This window comes from Typopeltis vanoorti, chromosome 8 (assembly GCF_054136105.1).
Source record: "Typopeltis vanoorti isolate ZY-2024b chromosome 8, IOZ_Tvanoo_1.0, whole genome shotgun sequence".
Classification (NCBI taxonomy): domain Eukaryota; kingdom Metazoa; phylum Arthropoda; class Arachnida; order Uropygi; family Thelyphonidae; genus Typopeltis; species Typopeltis vanoorti.
Genome location: NC_143556.1, coordinates 8,818,273 through 8,843,315, shown reverse-complemented (window position 1 = coordinate 8,843,315; position 25,043 = coordinate 8,818,273). Strand labels below are relative to the sequence as shown.

The window sequence follows — 25,043 nt, the reverse complement described above, 5'->3', positions numbered from 1 at the left end:
CCACGTCCACGGGGTCAGACGTGACAATTAAACTTAATCTCATAAGCGAAGCTACCGTCAACGGATTCAATGAACCGCCCAAATCTTACTGCAATTTCTTCTTTTGACACTCCTTCCCAACAACTCCTTGTTGGATTACGTAATGACCTCTTTTTGTGTCTCGCGAAACATTAATCAGAAATGTTAATTAACAGCGATTACAGACCTTGTCATCTGAAGCAATATTTGCGCCATCAGAACGTTTTGATCGTCATGGCAACGGGCGCCGTGAAGAGGAAGTTAATTAGGCTGGATTATCTTCGGGTGTTCGAGTCCAACTCCAGAGGGCGCTAGATGGCGACAGTAATTTTGCGCGCACTAATCTGTTAAATCCACCTTATTAAAGTGGATCGTATCGGGATGCACGATCAATATAATAGCTGAAATGATTGATGAATCATATTTTTGTTGAAAAGCACGTACACAAGGAGGGGGGAGGGGCTGTCTGTAAATATGAAAATGTTTATTTACTCAAAAATTTGCAAAGATGACAAAATCAACAAAAACGATTCAAGAGAAGACAAAAATCCACACAATAAAGATGGCATACAATACTTGTGGTAGGAGAGAGAGTGTGATTGGAGGAGATTTAAAAATGTTCAACAAGTGGAGTGATATGTTGCAATATAAAGCAGCGAGATCATTAGAAGCTAGGGCGCGTACAAAGTTAATGCTTGGACTATTTTTGGGTCGTGTTTAGAACCTTCCTTGAATTCCTCCAGAGAAAGCTGGTTATCATGGTTCTGAAAGAAAAAAAAAGAAATATTATTAGAATCCCAAGCTACTACATTGATTTTTGTAATAAAAATGAACCCAGAAAATCTTACTACGATACATGCATGCGCTTCTCATAACTAAAGTTAAATGCGTCATGTTAACACAATCAGAAAGTCGAATCAGCATTGGTGTTGGTAATCGTAGGATTATTTCGGTAGGCTAGCCATTGCCTCATTACACCACTGCCCATTAATCCCCCAACCCCCTCTTTCTGCTCAATAGCATTCTTTTCATGCTTCGGTAGTCTTTTTTCATCTTTGACATGACATATTGACCGGACATGTTGCTTCCCCAAAGTCAGCATAACTGCCGCTATAATAATCAAAAAGCAAAGAGTGATAAGTTTCTGTACATGCTCATCTTTCTTTCTTTCCAAACGCATTCATACTATTCTCGGCTGTGTTCTTTCTTACGGAAGAAGGACGTCCCTTGCAAGTTCACTCTTTATATACGATGGAGAGATTTTTTTTTCTTCGTATCTTTTGTTGTATGCTCTTATCAATCACTCCCGTAAGTCTTTTCGATGGAGCGTTGAGAAGCGCAGGCAGACTTTTCTGTAGCAGCACACGCACAAAGCCTTAATGTGACAGAGAATGTCTCAAGAAAGCTGAACTCGTCCGTGAAACGCTGACATTTGAATTTTCTCTTGAACCTTAAGATTTCGCATTAAATTTTTTTCTTTCTAAAATATCCCTTTTGGCTACGTTGCTATAGCAACCATGTCTTACCTTATCCAGTTGGTCGAAGATCCTGTCGACCCTTTTCCTAGGACTGTCTTCTTGTTCCTCTGGCTTTGCTTGGTTTCCCTGTCAACGAAAAACAAAATAAGTCAAAATATCGCAAGAGATTCTGTCACCTTACTTTTTTATTATCTCTTCTCAATAAACAGCGAAACATTAAAATGAAAACTTAATAACAGCTCATAAATTCAATAATGGATCGTCCGTAGTGGGGAACCAGTCCAGACAACCCCCTGAGATGTACTTCACAGGCCGCATGAGACATTCAGCAAGACAGAAATCACACTGAATTCAGTTTGCCGACTATCTCAATCTTGGTTGTATTGCAAATATCGAGTAACAAAAGAAATTTAAATGAATAAAAATCAGTTATTTCATCCACTGCTTTTCCAAAGACATTCTGTTTTCTGAGAACCACAAAAGTGCATTTTGTGTGCGTATTCCTATTCATTTCTATTAATTAAACACACTTTTATTACCTTCTCAAATTATATTTAATAATTTGAGAATATTAGCGATTCTACAATCACTAATATTGCCAGAAATATAAAGCTTAAATAAATTACACTTCCCATTCATTTTGAACCCCAAACTTCCCTAATCAAGAGAACTCCACTTAATACACATTCTTCTAAACCACACGGCCAGAAGTTCCGTCAAGCTCTTTATATATTTTACTAGTGTTTGCTACTATTTTTCTTTAAATGTTTAGCTTCCAAAATTTCCCCTTTTAAAATTCCATTTCATTCTCCACTTTCCTTGTTTTATTTTAGGCTTCTTTATCAACACTGTTCTCTTACCGCACATTCTGGACTCAATTAAATTTAGCTCCAAATATTTGTCATCTTTTCCTTCAAAAAACATACGACCACGTATGTCTTTTACGTTACTCTTTCAGTGTTAGTTAAATTTTTTCTATTAGACTTATAACTTAGCCTTTGGTTGGATTTTATCTCCATTACTTATTAAGCTTTGCTATTTTTTTCTATAATGCTTATATGTTTACTAAATCCATACAGCTGAGCATTTCAGGAGATGCTAACTTTTGATCTGGTGATGAAAGACTATTACAGTCTTTTTTACAGCTGATTTCAGATTAATTAATGCTTGCTAACGATGTGATTTTCTCTGCAAAGAGACACCGGTTTTTAATTCCATAAATCACTAAAATACACATATTCGTAGCATAAACTAGAAACGATTTAGAATCGTCGTTTCTTATGTAACACTTCGTAGGAATGCACTTAACCTCGCATTACGAGAAGTGCAGTTTCCACATCGTACTAATCAAATATGCTACAAAACAAAACGCCACTAAAATAATTAATTTCACTCCCGCAAAGCAAAACGATCTTTTGACATTCTACTGTTATCATTGTCTGATGGAGAACTCCGTGAGGGTATGTTCATCATCATAACTATTTGCATTGCCTATTAGGATGGTTTCTTCCGGCCTCTCAACAAGGGTACTTGTTTAATCAGTCATTATGTTTGCATTACTTTAATATAGTCCATTTAATCGCTATTTCTTTTCTTTCTCTATTCGTATTTTCAGGTTTTATTCCCACTATTTCGTTCTTTCTTTTGTGGTGAAATAAGGCAGTTGAGTTTTTCTCATAAATTTCCTTTCGGCTTCGATTGATCTTAGTTCATTCGGTTTAAACACAGAATTTTTCCATTCTGATATTTTCCAAGTTTTAGTCATTTTCATCTCGACATGAAATCCTACATTCTGAAGTAAAAGAATTCGCTTTTTCCCCCCCAAAAGTTGTATCATTTGTTAGTGTTTTGCTTCTAGTTGGACTTGATCTTTAAGCGGCATTGTTTTCGATTATATGTTGACTTTCTCCGAATATTTTATTTTTGAATATTTTCTTTAGGTTTAAAGTAGCTTCTAAATATTATTTCGGAATTAATTACTGTTAATCATTTGCGAAAAGGAGTGTGTTCAAGTTAGCATTAGAAGATAGTTTAATACTTGTTGGAAGTTTTTTTCCACTTGGTTAGACTATAATAAATTTAGTTTAATCCTTTATCCAAGTGTAAGCAAACAAAGTTTGGGCCTGAAGTATCTTCAGGACTGAGGCAACTCGTGATAAAGGTGGATCAAGCGGACATGTATAATGGCTTGCGGACATGTGCTTTGCATTATGGGAGATACGAAGACAAGGAGTGATGAGAGCTTGGTCCACCTTTACCACGAGTTGCCTCAGTTTTGAAGATACTTCAGGCGCAAACTTTGTTTGCTTACACTTGGATAAAGGATTAAACTAAATTTATTATAGTTGAATACTTCTTGTTTCGTTGCTAATCCGCCCCTGCGAATCTAGCTCTTCTGTATGTAGACGAGACATGCAGGAAAGCACCAACTCTGTTTGGATAGTCGAATTTAACATTTGTGAGCAGAAACTATTTTTATGCATTTTAAATTATAATTCTAGCAGCGATTGCATAATCTTATATTAAAATATCACTATTTCTAACAGCTTAAACCTTAAAAATCTAAATACTGTATATGTATATCAGGAAATTACAATTCCCAGATAATATTTTGGTATATTATACATATATTATTAATTCTTATTTTCAGTGATGATTCAAATTTAAAATAACATTTAAAATAAGTTATAGAAATAATTTAACTCAAACTTTTTTGACTTTTGTAAAGATAAAATTAATTTAGCATTTGATTTAAATTAGTCACACTTCATGTAATAAATTATTAACTTAATTTAAATTATGGCGTTTTATAAATTAAAAGTGTCGTTTTAATTCACATTAAAATTGCAGGAATTCCACACCAATCCCCTGAGGGCTGCTTTCCTTCAAAAGTTTATCGCAATGTCTGTAAACAGAATATTGCCTTTCATGATGGAAAATGCCCACCAATATCTGTTTCTTTATTCAGATCGTCGATTTTTTGTGCTCGCCAACCATGTTTTCTGTTAGAACATGGGAGTGTACTGCAGGTAAAAGTTGAATACGCTTCTGGTAGTGCAACATCTGTTTTGGAGCTGACTTCCAATGGATAATTATTTATTTATTCAAACCGCATGCGTTTTAATTTCTGTTTTTCAGCAATTATTTTTTTAATGAAGTTTCTCATTGTCTTCTTCAATACTTAAAAGAATCGTATAATATTTGGTTAAAACGGTCAGTTTACGTCGGGCTATGTCCACCTTTGTGGACTTTGATAGTAGAAGGAGAGGAGGAAGTATTTGATTAATTATGAAATTTTGACTGGAGATTTTATATTGCAGATTATCCATCAGATGCAGTGCATTGAAGTTTTAAACTCTCGGAGGTGCGATTCAGCGACATTCGTGCATGTTTTCAATTTATCTTGTCCAAATAACATTCCTATTATACAGAGATGTAATTCCTCCCTTGGAATTGAAAACCTAGCTTTAGAGTTGGATTCACCGCGAAATCTCAGTCCTTAAATGCCGATAAACCTTTAAATCGGTCCTGTTAATAATGGACATTAAAATGGGATGGACGTAAATCGAAAGTAGTGGAGAATTTAATAAATTACCACACTATATTCTCTGTAATTTTTTTTTATAAAGATGCAAAATTAAAATGTTGCATCTTTATACGAATGGATTTCATATAAATTAATTTGTCCATAAGCTAATAAACTGGGTTGTTTAAAACAAAAACAGCCGAATAGTAAGGGTTGTAAATACTGCAGCTGTACTATTAAGCGAGGCGTGAACCATTAATAAACACAACTCACCAGCATTTGGTAAATAGCGTCGACGATACTGTACATTTCTTCCCTTGTTATGAATCCATCATTGTCCACGTCATATAATTTGAAGGCCCCTACGAAAATATAAATTAAAATTAATTGGTTCTATCAGCAAGAAACGTAGAAAAAATAATACGAGCTGACTAAACTGTCAATAAAAACATCAATGGAAAATACCCCTTTTTGATATATTTTATTAAGCGAATTTTAATAGTGAACAGGTAACAGACAGAATAATCGTTTTTGTGTGTGTGTGTGTGTGTGTGTGTGTGTGTGTGTGTGTGTGTGTGTGTGTTGGCTATTCCCTAAGCCTTTTCGTTATAACAGTGATTCGGGTAGTGAAGGCGTCTCTTTTGATACAGAAACGTCATTACGAACTTAACTGATCGAACCTACTACTGACTTTCGCTGAGTTTTCAGTGACTCTAAAAATGTGTTTTTAATAATCTAAACAAAGCTAAAAACTACAAGTTGAAAATTCTCAAATTTTCTTAAAATAGATGGAATTCGTGATTAATATTTCAATATTAATAATGAAACTGCGTACACTTACATACTAGTTTCTCCTCGAGGCTTCCCCTGGACGTTACAGACAATGCCCTGATGAATTCTTCGAACTCTATGGAACCATCCTGTGGAAGAAAACCACATAAAGTTAATGTGGGGTGGAGCGAAATAGCCTCGAGGACCATCTCTGGTGGTCCTCGAGGGAGAAAAGGTGGTATGCATTGGACAGATTAGCCTTCATGAAATCATTCGAAACTTAACATACATAACACAAATTTATCGAAAAATCAGCTTTGGCCCTTAGAACTGATACAATCCATATCACTCATCGATTTCACATGATTTTGGAGGATTCTCCGCATGTTTTAATTTTGGTTTGACATCGATTTATAAACGTTTAAAAAATAACAGCTTTTATTTTTGATATCGGAAAAACATTCTCATTCATTTTAATTTTATTCTACACTAAAAGGCTTGCATCCGAATTGATTTTCATTGGATGATAACAATTATTAGATCGAATCTCAGGTAAGTAAACTAATCATACAGTTTCATGAAACCTCTATGTATGCTGGGAAAGAAACACGCCTGCAAACTGGAAATATCTTAATTCGAATCCCTTAAAAACGTTTATTCGACTCAATCTAACTAATGAAGAGTATGATTGTCTCAGATGGAAGAGGCAAGAATTTTTATCTCGAAATTTCTATTGATTTGACAAAAGATCCAGAAATGTTTTTCATCTAGAAACTACGAAAGTTGCTCGTGTTGTTTTTAACCCTCTTTTATTCAACATTCTATTAAACGTAAAATTAACATTTAACCTTATATAAAATCCTATAATTCAGAATCAGGCAATTAATAAATTTAAGCTTCTTTATCTATTTTGGAAAACTTCGGGATTATTGAGCACAGACTTCGAGTGGAAGTAATGTGTACTGTAGAACAGGAACGTTTGGGGGTGGTTTCCCTTTTGCATTGCGATAATCGACACCCACCCACACATATACATATTGTCACTCCAAATGCGGTTGTAATTTCGTTTCTTACACGTAATTTAAATTATGTTCAAAGAACCATCTTCTTAAAAACCCATTGTCATTCGCCATCTTTAAGCATATTTTTCCTACACTTCAGAATGTCATTTTATCAGAAGATATTCCATTCAGTTTAATCAAGAATGGTTTATTTGCTAAGGAGCGACTAAACAGGATAAATCTGATATTTTCATTTAAATATGGAAACATCGCATAAAGATTACAATGAGGGAGTGGTTCGTGTAGAAAACACGACCTTGTGATCACTCTGATATCAGCATGAACTCCTGTTTTTTCTTCGACTACACAAACAATTCGGAAATCTTGAGGTGCTAAAATGTTTGTCCTTGCAACAAGGAACACTTACTGTGAACTGTCAAAATAAATTACTGCTTCGAATAGTTGTTTTTCAGCCTTAACTTCCTCATGATTCCTCTGAAGATCTAAACAACAATTTAATACTCGAAATGGAAAATAAAAATCAATTTTTGTGCTCCGAAACAACAAACAATTACAGCTTGATGCAGTCCTATAATATTAATGATACAAGAAATAACAAATGCTGATTCACATTCCATAAATCTCGCAACATTATGGAATTACAAACGTTATTAAAAAACTTTAAAATCGTCTTAATAACTAAGCGAACAGGTTTTCCCTCACACACACTGAATGTAAATAACTTAAAATAGATTTCATGATTTGAAGTCTCTTTTAATAAATAGAAATATGTTTTTGTTTTCTTTCTCAAACAGAAATGTAGTTGAATAAATAAACAGTTTTGAAGAGTTCCGCGATTTAAATATTAATGTATTTTCTTTTATTATTTATAAAATGATAATCACATCCATAAATGTTGTAAATAGTAGAGTGGATGGGGAAACTTTTATTATTATTATTATTATTGATACCCAGTCAAAACAAGATATCATTCAAACAACAATCTGACTGGTGATTCAGAACAATTCAGATTCTACCCAAGAATCTAAGAATAGTCGTCAGGTAGCGCCGTAAAGTATGGACTGTTCCAAGTAATGCTGTTTTTTATAGGTCATATGGGATATCTTGTTGATGTTTAATTGCTGTAAATAGTTGGAGAGCTTCTTTGAAGTTGCACCCAGTGCGCCGATAACTACTGGGATGACTTTGGTGTGTTTAAGCCATAGCCGGCCAACTTCGATTGACAGATCTCGATATTTAGTAATTCCTTCCAGTTCTTTGTCGTTAATGTTGTTATCACTGGTACTGCGATATCAATAATCCACACGTGTCGATGTTCGATAATTGTGATGTCAGGTCTATTGTGTTCCAAATGCCGATCAGTTTGTATTATTCGAAAGTCCCAGAGAATTTTTGCTGTTTCGTTTTCCAATACAGTCTCTATTTTATGCTGCCACAGATTATTTTTTTTTCTAGATATTTCTTGGGAGTCAACTTTATAATATTAACAAAGGAATTAATTATTGAAGGTCTTACATTTTCAATTTACAGTAAAGAAGTAGAAAACAGCATATATTTCTCCAGGATCCGGTAAAAAAAAGCCCAATAATGTTGTGGAACGAACGTGTAAAACAAAGTAGAAAAATAAGAAGTTGAAGATGGTGAGGATGATGATGTAATGCAACGGACATAAAGGAAACGAATTATATGGAAAAATTAAGTAGCGTAATTTGAACGAAGCGCTATGGCAATAGAGCGATCGTACAATGGCGGAGTTGCCGAAATAACGATAGAGCGATAGCGAGAAAATGAAATGGAATGTTGTGATATTTTGTGCGATCGCTTGCTGCTGTGAGTACCTATCACGACTTCCCAATGACCACATTCCGTCCATTTATCTTCCGCTCGAGTAGGTTAAGTGCTTCGCAGGCTGCAGTGCGTCAAGCTATTTGTCACAGCGGAATCTTTTCATATGAAAACGAAAAGTTCCAATAAAAAGCCAAGTTTACAGTAGGATGCAGCCCGAGTGATGTGCGGATGAAATAAATTAGTCCTTGAAACATTTTGCACGGCAATAAATCTCCGCAGAAGGAAGACTTAAGAGGAGTCACCGTTCTGACTGCTCTGCCAAGAATGCATTTCGATCCTCCCTGCTCTTCGTTAAAGAAATGTTCGTTAAGAAGGAAACTTAAACAAATATGTTTAGTTTAGAAAGCAAAACATTAATTAGGTTTTCTGATGGAGACATTTCCGGGCGTTAAAACTGTGGTTTGAAACTTTTAATTTAGAAGAAAGTGATGTCTTATAATTTTAATTTTTTTCTCGTTTTTCATTATTAACGTGTGATTGTTTAATTTGGAAAAGAAGCAAAATTATTTTTGGCTATTAAAAGGACATTCGGAACTCCATTTTCCTGGTAGGAAATCAGCAACCATCAGTGGGTGGTAGACGCAGAACAACAAAGATGATGGGTTTGTTTATTCCGAACTGGGAACCAAAGGATGAGGATGATGACCCGTGAATACTGCAACTGGATGTGTCTTATAAATGCAATCACATAAAATAATTAAAAGTGTCGCAGTTATAAAGAGACGAACAGCATCTTAGCAGCAGTGGGCTGGACTAGATGTTCACAATTCGTATGTTTCTACCAATGCTGGATTACTCCGGCGCTCTGTATCGTGGGATTCACGAGATCTTCCTGTTGTACATAAATTAGAAGAGGAACAGTGTTCCTCTTCTTCATTTGGAATTCTGCGGTGAACAATTCATTCCAAGTTTAAGGCCTCCCGCAACAATCTCTTAAACTCTGATCTTCTACAGCAGGGTGAGGACAATCCTTCGAACTTCAATGATACCGAGACACATTTTGTCCTATTTATCTGACCTCCTCCTACCTTTGATAACACCAAAACCTCCAGGCAATATCAATCTTTTAAATTATATATTTAGTTTAATCCTTTATGCAAGTGTAAGTATCTTCAGGACTGGGGCAACTCATGGCAAAGGTGGACTAAGTTCTCATCACTTTCCTTAGTATCCCATAATGCATAGCATCATACATGTCCGCAAGGAGATGTGCTTTGCATTATGAGATACTAAGGCAAGTGATGAGAACTTAGTCCACCTTTGCCACGAGTTGCCCCAGTCCTGAAGATACTTCAGGCGCAAACTTCATTTGCTTACACTTGGATAAAGAATTAAACTAAATATAAAATTTATAGTCTAACCAAGTGGGAAAAAACTTCCAATATCAATCCTTATTATGAGTTTGAAGCTATCTTGACACGTATGGCCTTTCTTGGTACAAACAAGATAAAATGTCATTTCTAGAATCTCCAAAGAAAACTTGTGTCTTTTCTGTTCCAATCCCAACATCGTTAGCAAATCGCCGTTAACCTTGTACAAATCCTAATTTACCGAACATTAAAATAAGCCCTCGGAAATCTTCCGCGAAATGTCTGAAGATATTCAGAAACGGACGACACATATAATAAATGATTCCTCTCTCTCTCTCTCTCTCTCTCTCTCCCTCCCTCTTTCGCTCAGTCTGTCACTCACTCAGTGATTCACTCTGGTCTTGTGTAATGTACTTCTCTTCATCCCACCTTTTTTTGTAGGTTTTTTCCATGGGCGCGGTCATCGTGACGTTGTTAACACCATTCGATGTTAGATGCAGAATTCGGGCACTTTCCATTAAGCTAGTAAAATGGAAGACTAACATCTTATTCTCTTCTTTCTTCTGTAATGTCGTTCATGGAAAATATGAGGAAGAAATTAGGTTTCACATAACATACGAATGGGAGATGAATGAAGGAGATGAGAATAATTAGTATGGTGAATCCGAATCGGACTAAAATTTGCTCATTGATTGATTGCTGCTGAGTTTTATGGAGAAAAGCAGAATTGCAGATTCTCGTTCAAATGCCGTTGAAATACTCGGAGCAGAGGAACAGCGGAAGTTCAATGTCCGTATGGCATGAAATTTAGTGAATTTATAGGAGAGGGATTATCAATAAACCGAAATTGCTCTTCTGTCTTAAGAAGCCAAAAAGATTTTAGGCTTAGACATCTCGCAAACCAGGCGGGAATATTCAATCTCGGGCATGTAGATGGTTAATGTTTTCTCAAATGTGCAGTATTTTTTGGAAGAAGATAACCCTGATTGTGAAACAGTTGTAGATGTGAGGTATTTATTATAGGAGAAATATAACTCATCTTAGAGAGAGAGAGAGAGAGAGAGAGAGAGAGAGAATTACTATGTGAATTATTTCCAATTTAGATTACATATTTTGTAATCTTAATTTATCTTTGTGAAATGCCATCGTAAAAGTAAACAAGAAATAATAGAAAATACAGAGATGAATTTAAATAAATTCAAGAATTTATTTCAAATAACAGACAGTAATCTTTTTTGAATAAACGAAAAGTTAAAAAAATAACCTGATAACATCGTTGATCAGCAAGACACCAATAAATCAAACATCAGAGATTAGCGAGAACATTTTAAATTATGACGGTTTGCAAAGAAAAAAAATAAAGCGAGGAGGGCACTGTAATAAGTTATATTACAGCAAATGTTGAGTTGACAACCTCTGCTCTAGATCGACAGTATTAAACATCTAAAACATAATGTAAGTCTACACTGCAAAACAAGAGAATTATTCCTGAATTTGTGCTATAATAGTCCAACAGCAACCATCGTGATGAATCACAAACGAAAGAGAAGATGCTCAAAACCGTAATAAGGATGTTCGTTTCCACTCTCGCTGTTTAGCATTTACATTGAGGAATAAATGTAAACGTTATTTAAGAGGGGTAAAAAAAATAAGCGCATTGATAAAAGAATCAATGTCGAAATGATGAATGCCCTTGCGTTTTTCCGGATGACGAAGCTGTAATAACGAAGAAAAAGCACTGCAGCTCCTCGCGAAGAACATTTTAAAAAACTAATCTGCAATTTAAATACAAATGTGAGTAATACGAAATTTATGAGTCTCGAGATATTGATAAATATTTACTCAGGTTGCATGCGGATATCACAAGAGGAATCTCCGAAAGAAAAACAGTGGAAGAAATTGTGTAACGCAAATAAATCAAGCCGGGAAAGAGTTTAAATCTAAACGATACATCCGCAAATGAGCCAGCAAAAAGCCTCCGATTCTGCATTACACAGAAAATGACGCACCCTAAAAAAGGTATCGGAACATTACGGAGGTGGTGAATCTTCCCTTTTTGGCGATGCGAAGATTCCACTTACGATGAGCAAGCTTGCAGGGCTCACTTTAAAATATAAACGCTCCGTAAGACTTGCCTTGTCAGTAAGCATTGCAATTACATTACAAACATTTGTCAAACAAATAACGCTTCATCATGTTAATCACTAAATGGACAAACAAACGTATTCATCAGTAAACAGAAGTCTTTATATTTCTAACTATATACATTTTAATATATGAATAAAAACAGACGAAAAATCCTTTTCGATTCAATTAAAAAAAAGCAACTAAAAAACATACGAGCATCGCTCAAATTACCTTATAGCAAGTGAGTTTACTGATTGCCACAAGAATTTGATTTCGGAAATGTACATTTTTTTAAGGATTTGCTGCATAAATATTATCAAAATCAGTTATGACAAGGGTGGCCTGAAAAGGTCTCGGCCTCGAAAATAGATGGCAACCCTATCGGCACGATTTTTGTTTCTAAGTTGGTGTATCTATCGTAAACATCCATGTGAATTTGCAAGTCGATCTATGAAGTAATTTGTTTTATAAAGCTGTCTGAAGCAAAAGTGTTGTCTGTATCCCTCGAAATGGATAAAATTGAGTTTCGTGCGCTCATAAAATTCTTCGTAAAAGAAAGTTTAACACCCAAAACAAATTCATTCGAAATACATAAAAGTATATGGGCACTCTTCTCCTTCGTTTTCGACAATTAAGAGATGGGCTGCCGAGTTTAAAAGTGGCCGCACTAGTCTTGAAGATGATCCACGTGAAGGACGTCCAAAAAGTGTAACAACACCAGAAATCATTGATCAAGTGCACGATATGGTATTGGATGACCGGCTAGTCAAAGCACGTGAAATTTCTGAGACTATTGGCATTTCAAAAGAATGTGTAGGATATATTTTGCATGAAGAATAGCAAATGAAAAAGCTTTGCGCAAGGTGGGTGCCGCGTTGCTCACAGCAGATCAAAAAAGCACCCGCATGAAAATCTCTGAACAGTGCTTGGAGCGTTTTAACAAGAATACAACTGAATTTGTGTCGATTTATTACTATGGATGGGACTTGGATTCACCATTACACAACAGAATCCAAACCGCAGTCAAAACAGTGGAGAGAAGTCGGTTGTTCAGCGCCAAAGAAGAGAAAGTTGGTTCCATCAGCAATGAAGGTCATGGCATCAGTGTTTTGGGATGCTAAAGGCATTTTGTTTATTAATTATCTTGAAAAGGGTAAAACAATAACCGGAGAATATTATTCCGATCTTTTAACCAGATTAGACTAAAAAATTCGTGAGAAAACTCGCTGTTTGCAGAAGAAAAAATCATCTTTCATCAGGACAATGCACCTGCCCACAAAAGTGTTTTGGCAATCGGAAAATTAAGGGATCTGCACCATGAATTGTTGGAACATCCACCTTGTTCCCCAGATTTGGCTCCCTCTGACTTCCATCTCTTCCAAAAACTAAAACTCTTCCTCGCTTGTCAACGTTTTTCTTCGAATCAAGAGGTGATTGCAACTGTAGAGGAGTATTTTGCAGATCTTACTGAGAACCACTACACTGACGGGATAATGGCACTGGAGCATCCCTGGAATAAACGTATTAGTCTTAAGGCAGATTATGTTGAAAAATAAATAAATTTTGAAATTATAAATTCTTTTTTTTTTTCATTGTTAGGCCGAGAACCTTTCAGACCACCTCGTAAAAGAGTTCAAGAAAGCAATAAGCAATCTTTAACAGTCATCTATAAAATTTATATTCAGTATTTAATGCTGCCTCCTTAATAAATTTTCTGTATTTTGGTTGCATTTGGGAACCATTTTCATTCTACTACTTTTAATCAAAGGCAGGTTGATTGGATCTTCATTTATGACAGTAAATGTTCATTTTGGGGAAAAATTCATTTTGAATAATATTTTAAAATGAAAAAGAGCTGCGATTAGATTTTCAGAGAGGTTTATGTTCAACAGATAAGTTTTCTGTTGATTGAACGAACATTGGCGAAGTTCTCCATTTACCGCATTGCAAATGACGTCCAAATGGGCTTCCTTGACTGTGAGTCGGGAAGCTTTTTCCTGAATCACAGTCAAGGAAGTCATCTTTTTGCTACACTTCGAATGCATCAATAAAGCAATGCTAGTGTCTCGTTGGGCGTGTATACAAAAGAAAATTTTAACAGCATTAATAAAACTCTTTTAATTACAGTGCAAACAACTATTATAAAATAAATACATTTGATGTTAAAGTTCGATCTTTTTTTCAACACAGAGAAGTATTTTTTGTTTTGTATTTTTACCTACAACATTTCGTTACTCTAATTTGAATTCCTAATCACTCACCTTATTCTCGTCAAATACTCTGAAGACGAGAGAGGCAAATTTTGAGGGGTCTCCCTGGGGGAAAAACTGTTTATATATTCGTAGAAAACCCTGTAATAAAAGAAAGAGACAAATAAAAGATCCAGTTGAAATACGAATGTAAGGTCCTTTATTCAAAATACACTATACAGGGAAAATAATCCCTTACTAGGAGAGCACCCCTGACCATATTTTAAACATGCAAAAAATTCATTATTCAGGGCACAGTATACGAAATATCCCTACTACCAGAACTTCCCCCTGTATGTAATCCCTCTATGCCAGGCATGTCAAACTCGTTTACCTCCGAGGGCTAAATTAAGAATTATACATCAAGCCGCAACAGAAAAAAATCTCAAAATAAATACGAAAAAGATTTTTCAATATTAACACTAGAGTACATAAGTACAAAATACAACCATGTTACAAAAATACATATAAAATATAAAGTTTACATATTTAAATAAAATTATACATATAATTTTTTTTGAAGAAACTTGACAGCGTTTTTCATTAACGAAATCTTCAAAATTTGGTTGAATTTGTTGAGTTGTAGTTATTTTTAATATTGCTTGCACATGCTGCTCTGTTAATTTTGATCTTTCCGCAGTTTTATTATTCTTTGAAGTTGAAATTAGTTGTTCCCATAAATATGCTACCGAAAGTAGATAAAATACGCCTAATTGCACATGACACATTGGGGTATCGATTGACCGATAAATAAGTATAGAACTTTGAATTCCAACATCCACATATATTTTTGTTTCAATACGGAATCACACTGAATTTGAATTAATTCCTACTGGAAATTGTCCTCAACAGTTTCAACATCAATCGATAGAGGAGAAGTAAATAGCTGAAACTGATTTTCATATATCTTAAAATCTAAAAATCTTCTTTCGAATTCATTTTCTTAATTTGATTGGCATATTCCGAAATGTTCAATTTCGGTGATTTTTGTAATAATGAGTGACAGCATTGAAAAATAAGATAAATTTTATTTTCTCATTTGTTTTTGCCAAAGTAATAGTTTCTGACTTACCTTAAGATTAAGTTGACTAAGGTGATTTCTAATGTCAACTGATAAAGCCAGGTCCTTTATCCATTGATCATTTTTCAATATTTCACATTCATAATTTTTTGATTCTAAAAAAATGGTAATTTCGTCCAGCAATTCAAAGAAAATGACTGGAAAGCCATCTAATTTCTGTATAATAATTGCGCTATATTCACTTTCTGTATCTTCTAGAAAGTTACTAAATTGGCGATGATTATGCCCACGTGCACGAATATAATTTAGAATTTTACTGACATTTTTAGGACATGTCAAATATTTAAAAATTTGGAGCCTAGTGTTTGCTGATGCAATGAAAATGTTGAAAATTATTATTACCTCGTTCTTTGCATTTATCTTTTAAATTTGTAACAACTCCTTTAACAACACCATTCATCGCAGGAACACCATCAGTTGCAAGACAAGAATCAAAAAATTATGAATGTGGAATATTGAAAAATGATCAATGGATAAAGGACCTGGCTTTTTTTAATGGTAAATTGTATTCAATCAAAACTTCCATTAAGGAGTCAAAAATATCAACTCCAGTGATTATATCGAGCATGGGAATAATTTCTAGAAGTTCTTCACTTACTTTCGAGTTCATATCACATCTACGAATAAAAACAGCCAGCTGAGCGATATCCTTACATCTGTACTTTCTTCAATTGCAAGGGAATAGGTCTCAAATGTTGGAAATATTTAGTTGTTTCCTTAAGCTCTAGGCTATATCGTCAATTCTGCTAGCAGTGGTATTTCGAGATAAGCTTATATTTTTAAATTTCTTTAATCGATCAGACCACAACACTTCAACTGCTTTAATAATACATTCGCGAATAAATTCCCCTTCAGCGAATGGTTTCAACTTGCTTGCAATTAAATGCGATAACAAATAACTGGTTTTTACCGTAGCTCTATTATCTTCAATAGGTTTGGTCAATACACTTTGCTGATTTTGAAGTGTCAACTTTAATTCTGACAATTTATCTTCACGAGGTTTCGCAACATATTTGTCATAGTTTTCTTTATGATTTGTATCGTAATGCCTTTTAATGTTACATTCTTTGCAAACTGCAATAGAGTTTCCACATATCAGGCCTAATTTTTTCCCTTGAATACAAAAATATTGTAACTCCCATTTTTCTTGAAAACTACGATGTTCTTCAATTAATCGTTTTTTATTCATACTGGTTGACGGTTTCGACATTATTTTTTTATAAATTCTTTATTAATTATAAAGAAAACACTACACTTTCTTACGACTTGAAAATTGCTAATGGCTAGCCTCCAATTTCTGTGGTCAGCGGATGTAGTCGCGTAGGTAGACATGCTCGTTAAAATTTCGGTAAAATTCGATATTTATACAGTGGTGTAACAAGATTTTTGGAAATGACAAATAGAACATTATTTCCTTTAGAAATTGCAGGGCAGTTTGGCATATAAAATAATCTTAAGTGGAAATGTTAATTTTTTAAATATGTTTCTTTAATTGGGTGTTGTTAATAGTTAAATAACTATATTGGTTACAAAAGTTTGGCGGGCCGCATGTTACTTGTTGGCGCGCCTCATGCGGCCCGCAGGCCGTGTGTTTGACATGTCTGCTCTAAGCGTTTTCGCAGAAAAAACATGGAAAAAACTGATCTAATTTGCTTCTACAGGCCGAAGATCTCTGTTATTCGTCTTAGGCTGAATCCATCTTTCGATACCTAAAGTTTACACAATACAGGATGTATCCTTCACTAACTTACAAGATGTCTCGTTCCAATACCAAATTTAATTAGTACGTTTATCGCACAGGATAATGCGAAAAAAAAAGTGCTGCGTGTATGGAAGATGCGTGAAAGAGAAACTCACTGGAGGAGTTCGTATTTCAGTAGAGCAATGTATTATGCAGTAATCCAACATCCACCACGCTGCATTCGTGTTTAAAGAGCACTGATCCTCTTAGGATAGACTAATTTCAACGATGTCTTGCAAACATTCTATTTCTGCGATAACTTTTATTAAAACGTTTAAGACAATCACTCACATGTCTGTTGTTCTTCTTAATTGACACAAACCAACTCCCCGCTTTCCACCAAACTTATAATAACACGAGAAAACATTTGTCAACACCCCATCCACGCGCAGCCTGATTGCAGTGGAATGCAATGAAATCCACTTCTGTGGGACACCACTGTTTGAACTAATCTCCGAAAGATTATGGACTCAAGCTGTTAAAGAATATCAAGTTCCTTCTCTTTTTATTCTTATCCACACAGAACTGATGAGGCCCTTTACTTCTACATCTCGTATTTAAAAGTTATATTTGCAAAAAAAAAAAATTGTGAACTTACACTCGTATCAATTTCTGACAATAAATGAGTGAGAAATTACCTCATTTTCAATTCTGTTTTCACCACACTAGATTTTGCAATACGAATTTCGATACACTTTAATGTTTCTTCCGTTTAATTCTTTATTTAACAGAAGCAACTATTTTACTCCTCTGAATGCAGGTTTGCGGCTTAAATCCACAATCGCATTACAAGCCAGCGAGACTGTCTCTCTTTTTCTTTTCTCCTGAGGAGACTGAAAGAACACAAACACCGCTGGCTACTCAGACAAAGCCATAATGTGGGGACCTGTCTAGTCAGTTGTATTTTTGTTTTATCGGAAACACTTCCAAAACGTGTGAGTTCAGTTCTTAGCACCATCTGTTTTTTTTCTTCACCAACAAACCATGTTTTCTTCGCGTGACGAGTTCGGTAAAGTTGTTGACAGCTTCCTAATCAATCCTTAGCAGACAATCCACCTTTGGCGGAGAAATTTACAAGCTTATTTCTTTTATGCTCGCCCAGCCTATGGTTTAGAAACTTCCTGAACTTGCTCCGACTAAAAGAATTTTTTCTATTCCATACCCTTCTTTTACATAAGAATTTCCCAAATAACTACAGGAATAATCTAAATTTAACAAATAAATTATTATTATAATTATGATTATTATTATTATTATTTCGAGAGACCTCCAGGGGGTCAGGGACTCATCGAGGGAGGCCACATACTACACACACCAGCTATCATACTTATTCTTGAATTCATTCACACTGCTTGCACTCACAACATCCAATGGCAATCCATTCCAATAACGCACCACCCTCTGAGAGAAAAACCTAGCCCGTACACCCTTCTTGGCAGCCTTCATTCTCAGCTTCCAAGGATGCCCTCTCGTCCTTTCCCCACCCTCCATAAATTGAAAAATCCCATCAGCTGAAATCCTGTATGATTCTTTCAGCAGTTTGTAAGTCTCAATCATATCACCCCACTTTCTCCTGCTTGCTAGTGTCTACAATCTACAAATTCTCAATCTGTCTTCATAATCAGTATTACACAATCCTGATATCATTTTTAACACTCTCCTTTTTACTCTCTCCAATATATCAGAATCACAACGGAAACCAGGAGACCAGGCCTGCGCACAATAGAAAAAAAATAATAATTTATTTCATCTGTGAATCTGACAAACGAAGAATTTTAAACTATAAGATATTTCTCAGTGGGGTAAGTGTGTTTAGAGTGAGAAATCTAATTCTTTGCTACCGAGACCAAACACTGTTTTCATGTCTCTTCAGCCGTTTGATTAGCATCGCAATCACGATGTCCAAGGCACTGGGAACTCTCCACACTCAAGCGCACCTAGGAAAATGTTTTCCAAATAAAGTAATGGTCAGTGATTCAGAGTTTGGTTTAGTTTATTTCTCTAAAGTACCGAGCAATAGATTGGGGAATTGAACATTGAGGAATGGATTTATTTTTTTCTTGAGGACAAAGAATGATGCGTTTGAAGTACAATAAAGTAGTGAGATACCAAATACTCAGTCCAGGATTGGAATCTTTCATTGGTGCGTGTACAGTTCGTTCCATTACCCGTTCTGTAATGTCTGACTGACATTTCGTCGTTGATCGTTGATTTTAGCCCATTTATTAGCGTCGCAAAGAAACTTGCCGAGAAGGAAAAAGCATCGTGATGGCGTGCGAGCATTAAATAGCCGCTTTTATCGGCATGTCGGGAGAGACACAGTGACCTGCTGCACGCAACCAGTTGTCACTATGACACCGATATTTACTTCGCCATTCCTCCCATCCCACGCAGCACGAAAGAAACGACTGCATGACGACAAAAATAGATAATCGAAAAAAAGCTCACTTACTTGCTCTGTGAGGAGGCCATTTGGACAGTCTTTCAGAAACCCTTTGTACCTGAAACACAACGAATTCGATTGAGTGTTACCGAAGAAATGAATCCTCAGCACACAAAGTAATACTTTAAAGCACTTTAAAAATACAACAGAATACATTTATTTACAATAAAATGAGCATCATATTTTTGCGAATATTTGACCAGTGCAAAAGAGTTACGTTCGATCCAATACGTTTGTGACTAGTGGTGAACTATGACCTCTTTAAAAGTTTAAAAACGTCGTCAATTTAAAAATATTTAAAAAACATTAGTTTTTTTAAAAACATCTTATTTTTTATACACACTCGAAATATTTTATGCAAATTTTAAACATGGGCATAAACAAGAAAAACAAAACATTTTGGTGTTCCACAATTCCACCTTTTTCGTTAGCGTACTTCATTGTATACTGGATGATTCGTTGGTTATTTGTTCCCGAGAGGGAAGCGTCAGCCCTGAAGTAGTTTTCGTCTCTGTCATCAATTGCCTACTCCCCTTCCTATCTCAAACCAAAGTTCGCGATTATTTTAATCAGATTTCCGACATTCAAGCCTCCAATATTCGGATTCCAGTAAGCAGATCCAGGCTCTTTCTAACTTGGAATATTCCTACCCAACATCCTACGTTCGGAACATCTCGGTTGACTCTTATACATGCAGATGTTCGTCTGTGCCTTAATTTTATGTTCTCAGACAACTGTTGTCCGTTTTCATGGGGGAAGAAAACTGCCATTTCCACCATATGAGGCTATTTAAGTCATTACGTTGAAGAACTTTTTTTTTTTATTTCGAAGAAACATTTCTCATATTAGCAACGATGTATTTTATGTATGTATTTTCCCTCAGCCTTGTGGGGCAGCATACGCTACAAATCAGGGAAATGATTATGAGCAAGGTGGTTGTCTTCCTTGCCGTAAGTTTATTTTATGACTGTAGTCGTGTGTGTTCACGGGACCGGTTTGCTTGTTTTGAGGGAGGATAAACCCGAGCTATCGGGGGAGGTGGAAACCCTCAACCACATTATGAGACCGGTTAACTCACCTTTAGTCAAAAGAGACCAGATAAAGGTTCCTCACGTCACTGAAGGGAATCGGACCCAGGTTTTTCCAACCAAAGGGCTTCGTCTATTCTTCCGACTGAACTATGATGAGAATCTAAATTAGATCATTTCTCGCTTTAAACACAATATCTAAGATTACAAAAAATAGGAAACGTATTTACACCATGGCATAAAATACAGATGATGTTTTCGTATTTTTATTAAAAAAAAAGTGAACCGTACGTATGCTTCCTGGTGCAGTTGTAGTCTTCCAAACATCGGCAGAACCAAACAATTTCTGGTAGCGAGACTAGAAGAAGAGCATTAAAGCGATATACACTTCTGCTACTCAGAAAATCAGAAATAGTTCGCTATGAGCTAAGTGAAGAAGAGGGGGACACTGCATAAGCACCTTCCTACGGATGTTGAACGATCCTCCGACACCAAAAACGAAGAATCATTAAAAGCTGAACAGCTGAGAGCCTCGAAGAAGTGCAGGTTTAAGGAAGAAGTGATCCTTAAAGAGGTTCAGTCGCACTTTCTATCTCTGTTACTTTGAGTGGTTCATCCCCCACCCTCCCAAAAAGATTCAGTAATAAGGCTAATGAAAGGTTTACAGAATCTTCCATTAATGATGACAGATACCTTTATTACTGGAAATTTCGCTCGGTCATATAGTCACACGATCTGCTTTTTTAGATAAATTGTAGAATGACTATCAACGGATTTTTTAAAAGGATGTACGTTAAAAGAAGGATCAGATCCAAGATTGCTGCTTTCTAATAAGAGAATGGCCCAACTTGGAAAAAATGCCACCGTTTATTATATGGGATGCATTAGAATCTATTAAAGTTGTTGGGTTTATAGGTGGTAATGGTTATTTAATTAAACCTACTAGTTTCGCCACACATGCTAGTGGCTTCCTCTGGGTTAGGAAGAATAGACAAATCTGCGACAATCGTTAAATGAATCGTTACATAACTGAAGACTGAATGTGTTGGACACACAAATACAAATAAAAACAGAAACACGTGGAGCGTGGAAGCTGGCACAAGGTCAGTCACTATTCAGCAGGTGTGCCCGACAGTTTGCAGAAAAAGTAAAGTCCGATGTGTTGAAAGATCTGATAAGTGACTTCCAAATGTCACAAAATCGTTCCTTGGTTTCTGTTGAGAAACCAAGGGACGATTGGTTGTGAGTGAGTGACCATCGTAGCCTTTTTGATGTTGCGGGCGCTGAAGTTGTCTTCTATGTACGGCAAGGAGCTCTTGTTCCATTCAGTGTTGTAGTGAGCGTGGGAGAAGTGGAATTTCAGACCGGAGCTGTCTTCTCGGTTGTTATTGACGTCTCCAATATGTTCATTTTGTCTTATTTCCAATCTTCTAGACGTTTGCCCTATATAAGCAAGTCCACATGAACGTGAAACATTGGAATATGAAAGACTTATAAACCCAGTGTTAGTTAGTTTTGTTACAGGTGTCTGTCTAATTATTCAACATCGCAGCTCCACCTAGAAGGGCATTAATGAAGGTAGTAATGGATATATTTACCGAAATATGTGGATAGATTTTATTTGACTTAAAAACGGACACGTATTATAGAAACTAAGCTGGCATAAAACCATGTAACATTTCACACCGTAGGATTCACAGCACAACTGTTCTAAGAAAGAATAGAAGGATTGTGTAAGAATGAACTGCTGTCCAATAAACCGCTAACCAGATGATTGAGCTGAAGAAAACGATACAAAAGAATTTCGGGCATTCGTAGTTGATTGTGGGTAGTTACATTCCAGGTTTGTGAGGGTAGCTTTAGTGCCAAGGGGCGAGCCAAATAGTAGGATCAACGCATTGAAAGAGCATTTTATGAGTATTGGATTTTCTTGTATGTATTTATAAGATGAATTCCACAAAATCTAAAACGTGACGTTAATTTTGAATGCGAATGCAAAAAATCGGATATTTCTTCGAACACTTTCTTTGATCATCGAAGACTCGACATTTATAAAAAAGGGGATGCCGTGTAGAAGAAAATTTGGGATGTGGAGTGGCTGCAACTGGAATTCGTTGCAAAAAGTATTCACTTTTTCCGTCTCAAATGTCCAGTGCCGATCTAAGACTTGCTTATATTCCAGTCATCTAAATAAACCCCTCAGAAATATAACAAAAAAAAAAATAAAAAATAAATAAATATAAGAAAAAAACTAATAATAGTTCATTACTTTTTTCTTATATTTATTTTTATATGTTTAATTTAATTATTTAGTCTATTTAATATAAAACTATGAATTCAACAAACACTAAGTTGTTTTGCTGGTATAACATAATTGTAATTGTATTAAACAAATTGTAAATTGTAAAGTTGTATTAACATGTGAATCTTCTATCTCACACATTTAATATTTTGCGTCATATTTTTAACTATCACAGACTTAAATTTCATGACTTCAATTATGAAAAATAAATATAATGCTGGATGTTGCTTTTGACAGGGTGGGAGACATGGAATCAGTCCTGCTAATGGGTGACTTCAATGCACATGTTGGAACAGATGACCAGACATGGAGGGGTATGGTTGAGAGGAACGGCGTCCCTGACCTTAACGCGAATTGGTCGAAATTATTGGACTTCTTCTATACTAACAGCGTGTCCATAATGAATACCTTCTTCCAGCACCGAGAAGTCCATAAGTATACCTGGTACAGGGATACACTAGAACAAAGGTCTCTGATTGACTTCTTTATAGTCTCAGCAGACCTATTTTCCTCAGTGTTGGACGCTCGTGTGAGAAGAGTGGCAGAACTCTCAACGCACCACCACCTTGTTATCTGCACTCTACGGCTTCAGAAACCAGATGCTACCATCAACGCTGGTAGGCCTAAGCAGCTATGCTATACCGTGCATAGCATAGCGGAGGCATTAGAAAATGAGGCTGTGAGGAAGACATTTACAGATAACATCTCCTCCAGGTTCAAAGAGATTCCCAGACATAATCCCAGAGATTCCCAGGTGTTGAGGAGGAGTGGGGGCTGTCCAGAACAGCTGTCACTGCCTCTGCACTCTCATGCTGTGGCAGAAAGCGATTCGGCGTGGCGAAGGGCAGTGAGAAAAGGACACCCAGGTGGAACCAAGAGGCTGTCAAGGCAAAAAAAAAGGAGGCCTACTTAACATGGCTTAGGGTCAGGTCACCTGAGATGCGTTTCCGGTACACCGAGGTGCGAAACGCACCTGCTGAGGCAGTAAAGACAGCAAAGCAGAAGGATTGGAAATCCTTTGGAGAAAGATTAGATTAATCCTATGCAAATGCAAACAAGGTATTCTGGCAGCCCATCCGCCTCCTTCGAGGGAGGAAATCGTTCATAGCAAGGGCAATTAAGGCCTCTGGTGGTGCACTTTTAACAACGAGAAGGATATCCTCCACAAATGGAGGGAATACTTTGAGGGTCTTCTTAACCCAGGTGGCCCGGCAGCTGTGGATATCCAAGAGGTGCATACTGGGGCGATGACAAGTCTCACAGCAGAAGGAGTCCATTTAGCAATAAAATTGATGACTCGAGTGTGTCAGGCTGCTTGGATATCTGGGCGAGCACCAAAGCAATGGCAGACAGGAATAATACCAGTCTTCAAGAAGGGTGACCAGAGAGATTGCAGCAACTATCGTGGCATCTCTCTGCTCAGCCTGCCTGGGAAAGTATATGCTAGGTGCTTGTAAAGAAGGTGCAGGAGCATAGTCGAGTCAAAGTTCCAAGAAGAGCAATGTGTCTTACGTCCTGGTAGAATCACAACTGACCAAATCTTCACTTTAAGGCAAGTCTTTGAAAAATCTTGGGAATATGGTAAGAATGTCTACACATATTTTGTTGATTTGGAGAAGGCATATGACCGGGTTCCTCGGGATAAGCTTTGGCAAGTAGTACAGGAGTATGGAGTGGATGGCCAACTATTAGCTGCCATCAAGTTCCTGTATGAATGCCCAGAGTTTTGTGTCAGGGTAAACAGCACAAAGTCTGAACCTTTCACAGTCTTCGTTGGCCTCCGCCAAGGGTGTGTTCTGTCACCCCTCATTTTCATAATATTCATGGACTGGATTGATAGGCACAGCCAGGGAAGTGAGTGTGTCAGAATTGGAAGATGTAGCATTGGACGTCTGCTTTTTGCAGATGACCTAGTTCTGCTTAGCTCTTCCACAGATGACCTCCAGGGGACACTGGATAGGTTTGTAGCTGTTTATGTAGAAGCCGGGATGAAGATCAGTGTTGCCAAAACGGTAACATTTGTGGTCTCCAGACAACCATCCCAGTGCACTCATGTGAGTGGAGTCCCACTGAGGCAGATGGAGAAGTTCAAATACCTT

At 36.4% G+C, this 25,043-nt stretch overlaps 1 protein-coding gene across 1 annotated transcript in view; it reads right to left on the bottom strand.

Moving 5' to 3' along the window:
• Positions 1 to 545: 545 nt before the first annotated feature.
• LOC150103713 (frequenin-1-like) overlaps positions 546 to 25,043 on the bottom strand; it is a 185,199-nt gene continuing 160,701 nt past the window's right edge. The window contains exons 3-8 of the mRNA XM_090396509.1: positions 19,624 to 19,672; positions 14,362 to 14,451; positions 5,864 to 5,942; positions 5,296 to 5,384; positions 1,545 to 1,622; positions 546 to 782 (exon numbers count right to left, since the gene is read on the bottom strand). Coding sequence (XP_090252635.1) covers positions 690 to 782; positions 1,545 to 1,622; positions 5,296 to 5,384; positions 5,864 to 5,942; positions 14,362 to 14,451; positions 19,624 to 19,672 — 478 coding nt within the window. The 3' untranslated portion in view covers positions 546 to 689. The remainder of the gene's footprint in view (positions 783 to 1,544; positions 1,623 to 5,295; positions 5,385 to 5,863; positions 5,943 to 14,361; positions 14,452 to 19,623; positions 19,673 to 25,043) is intronic.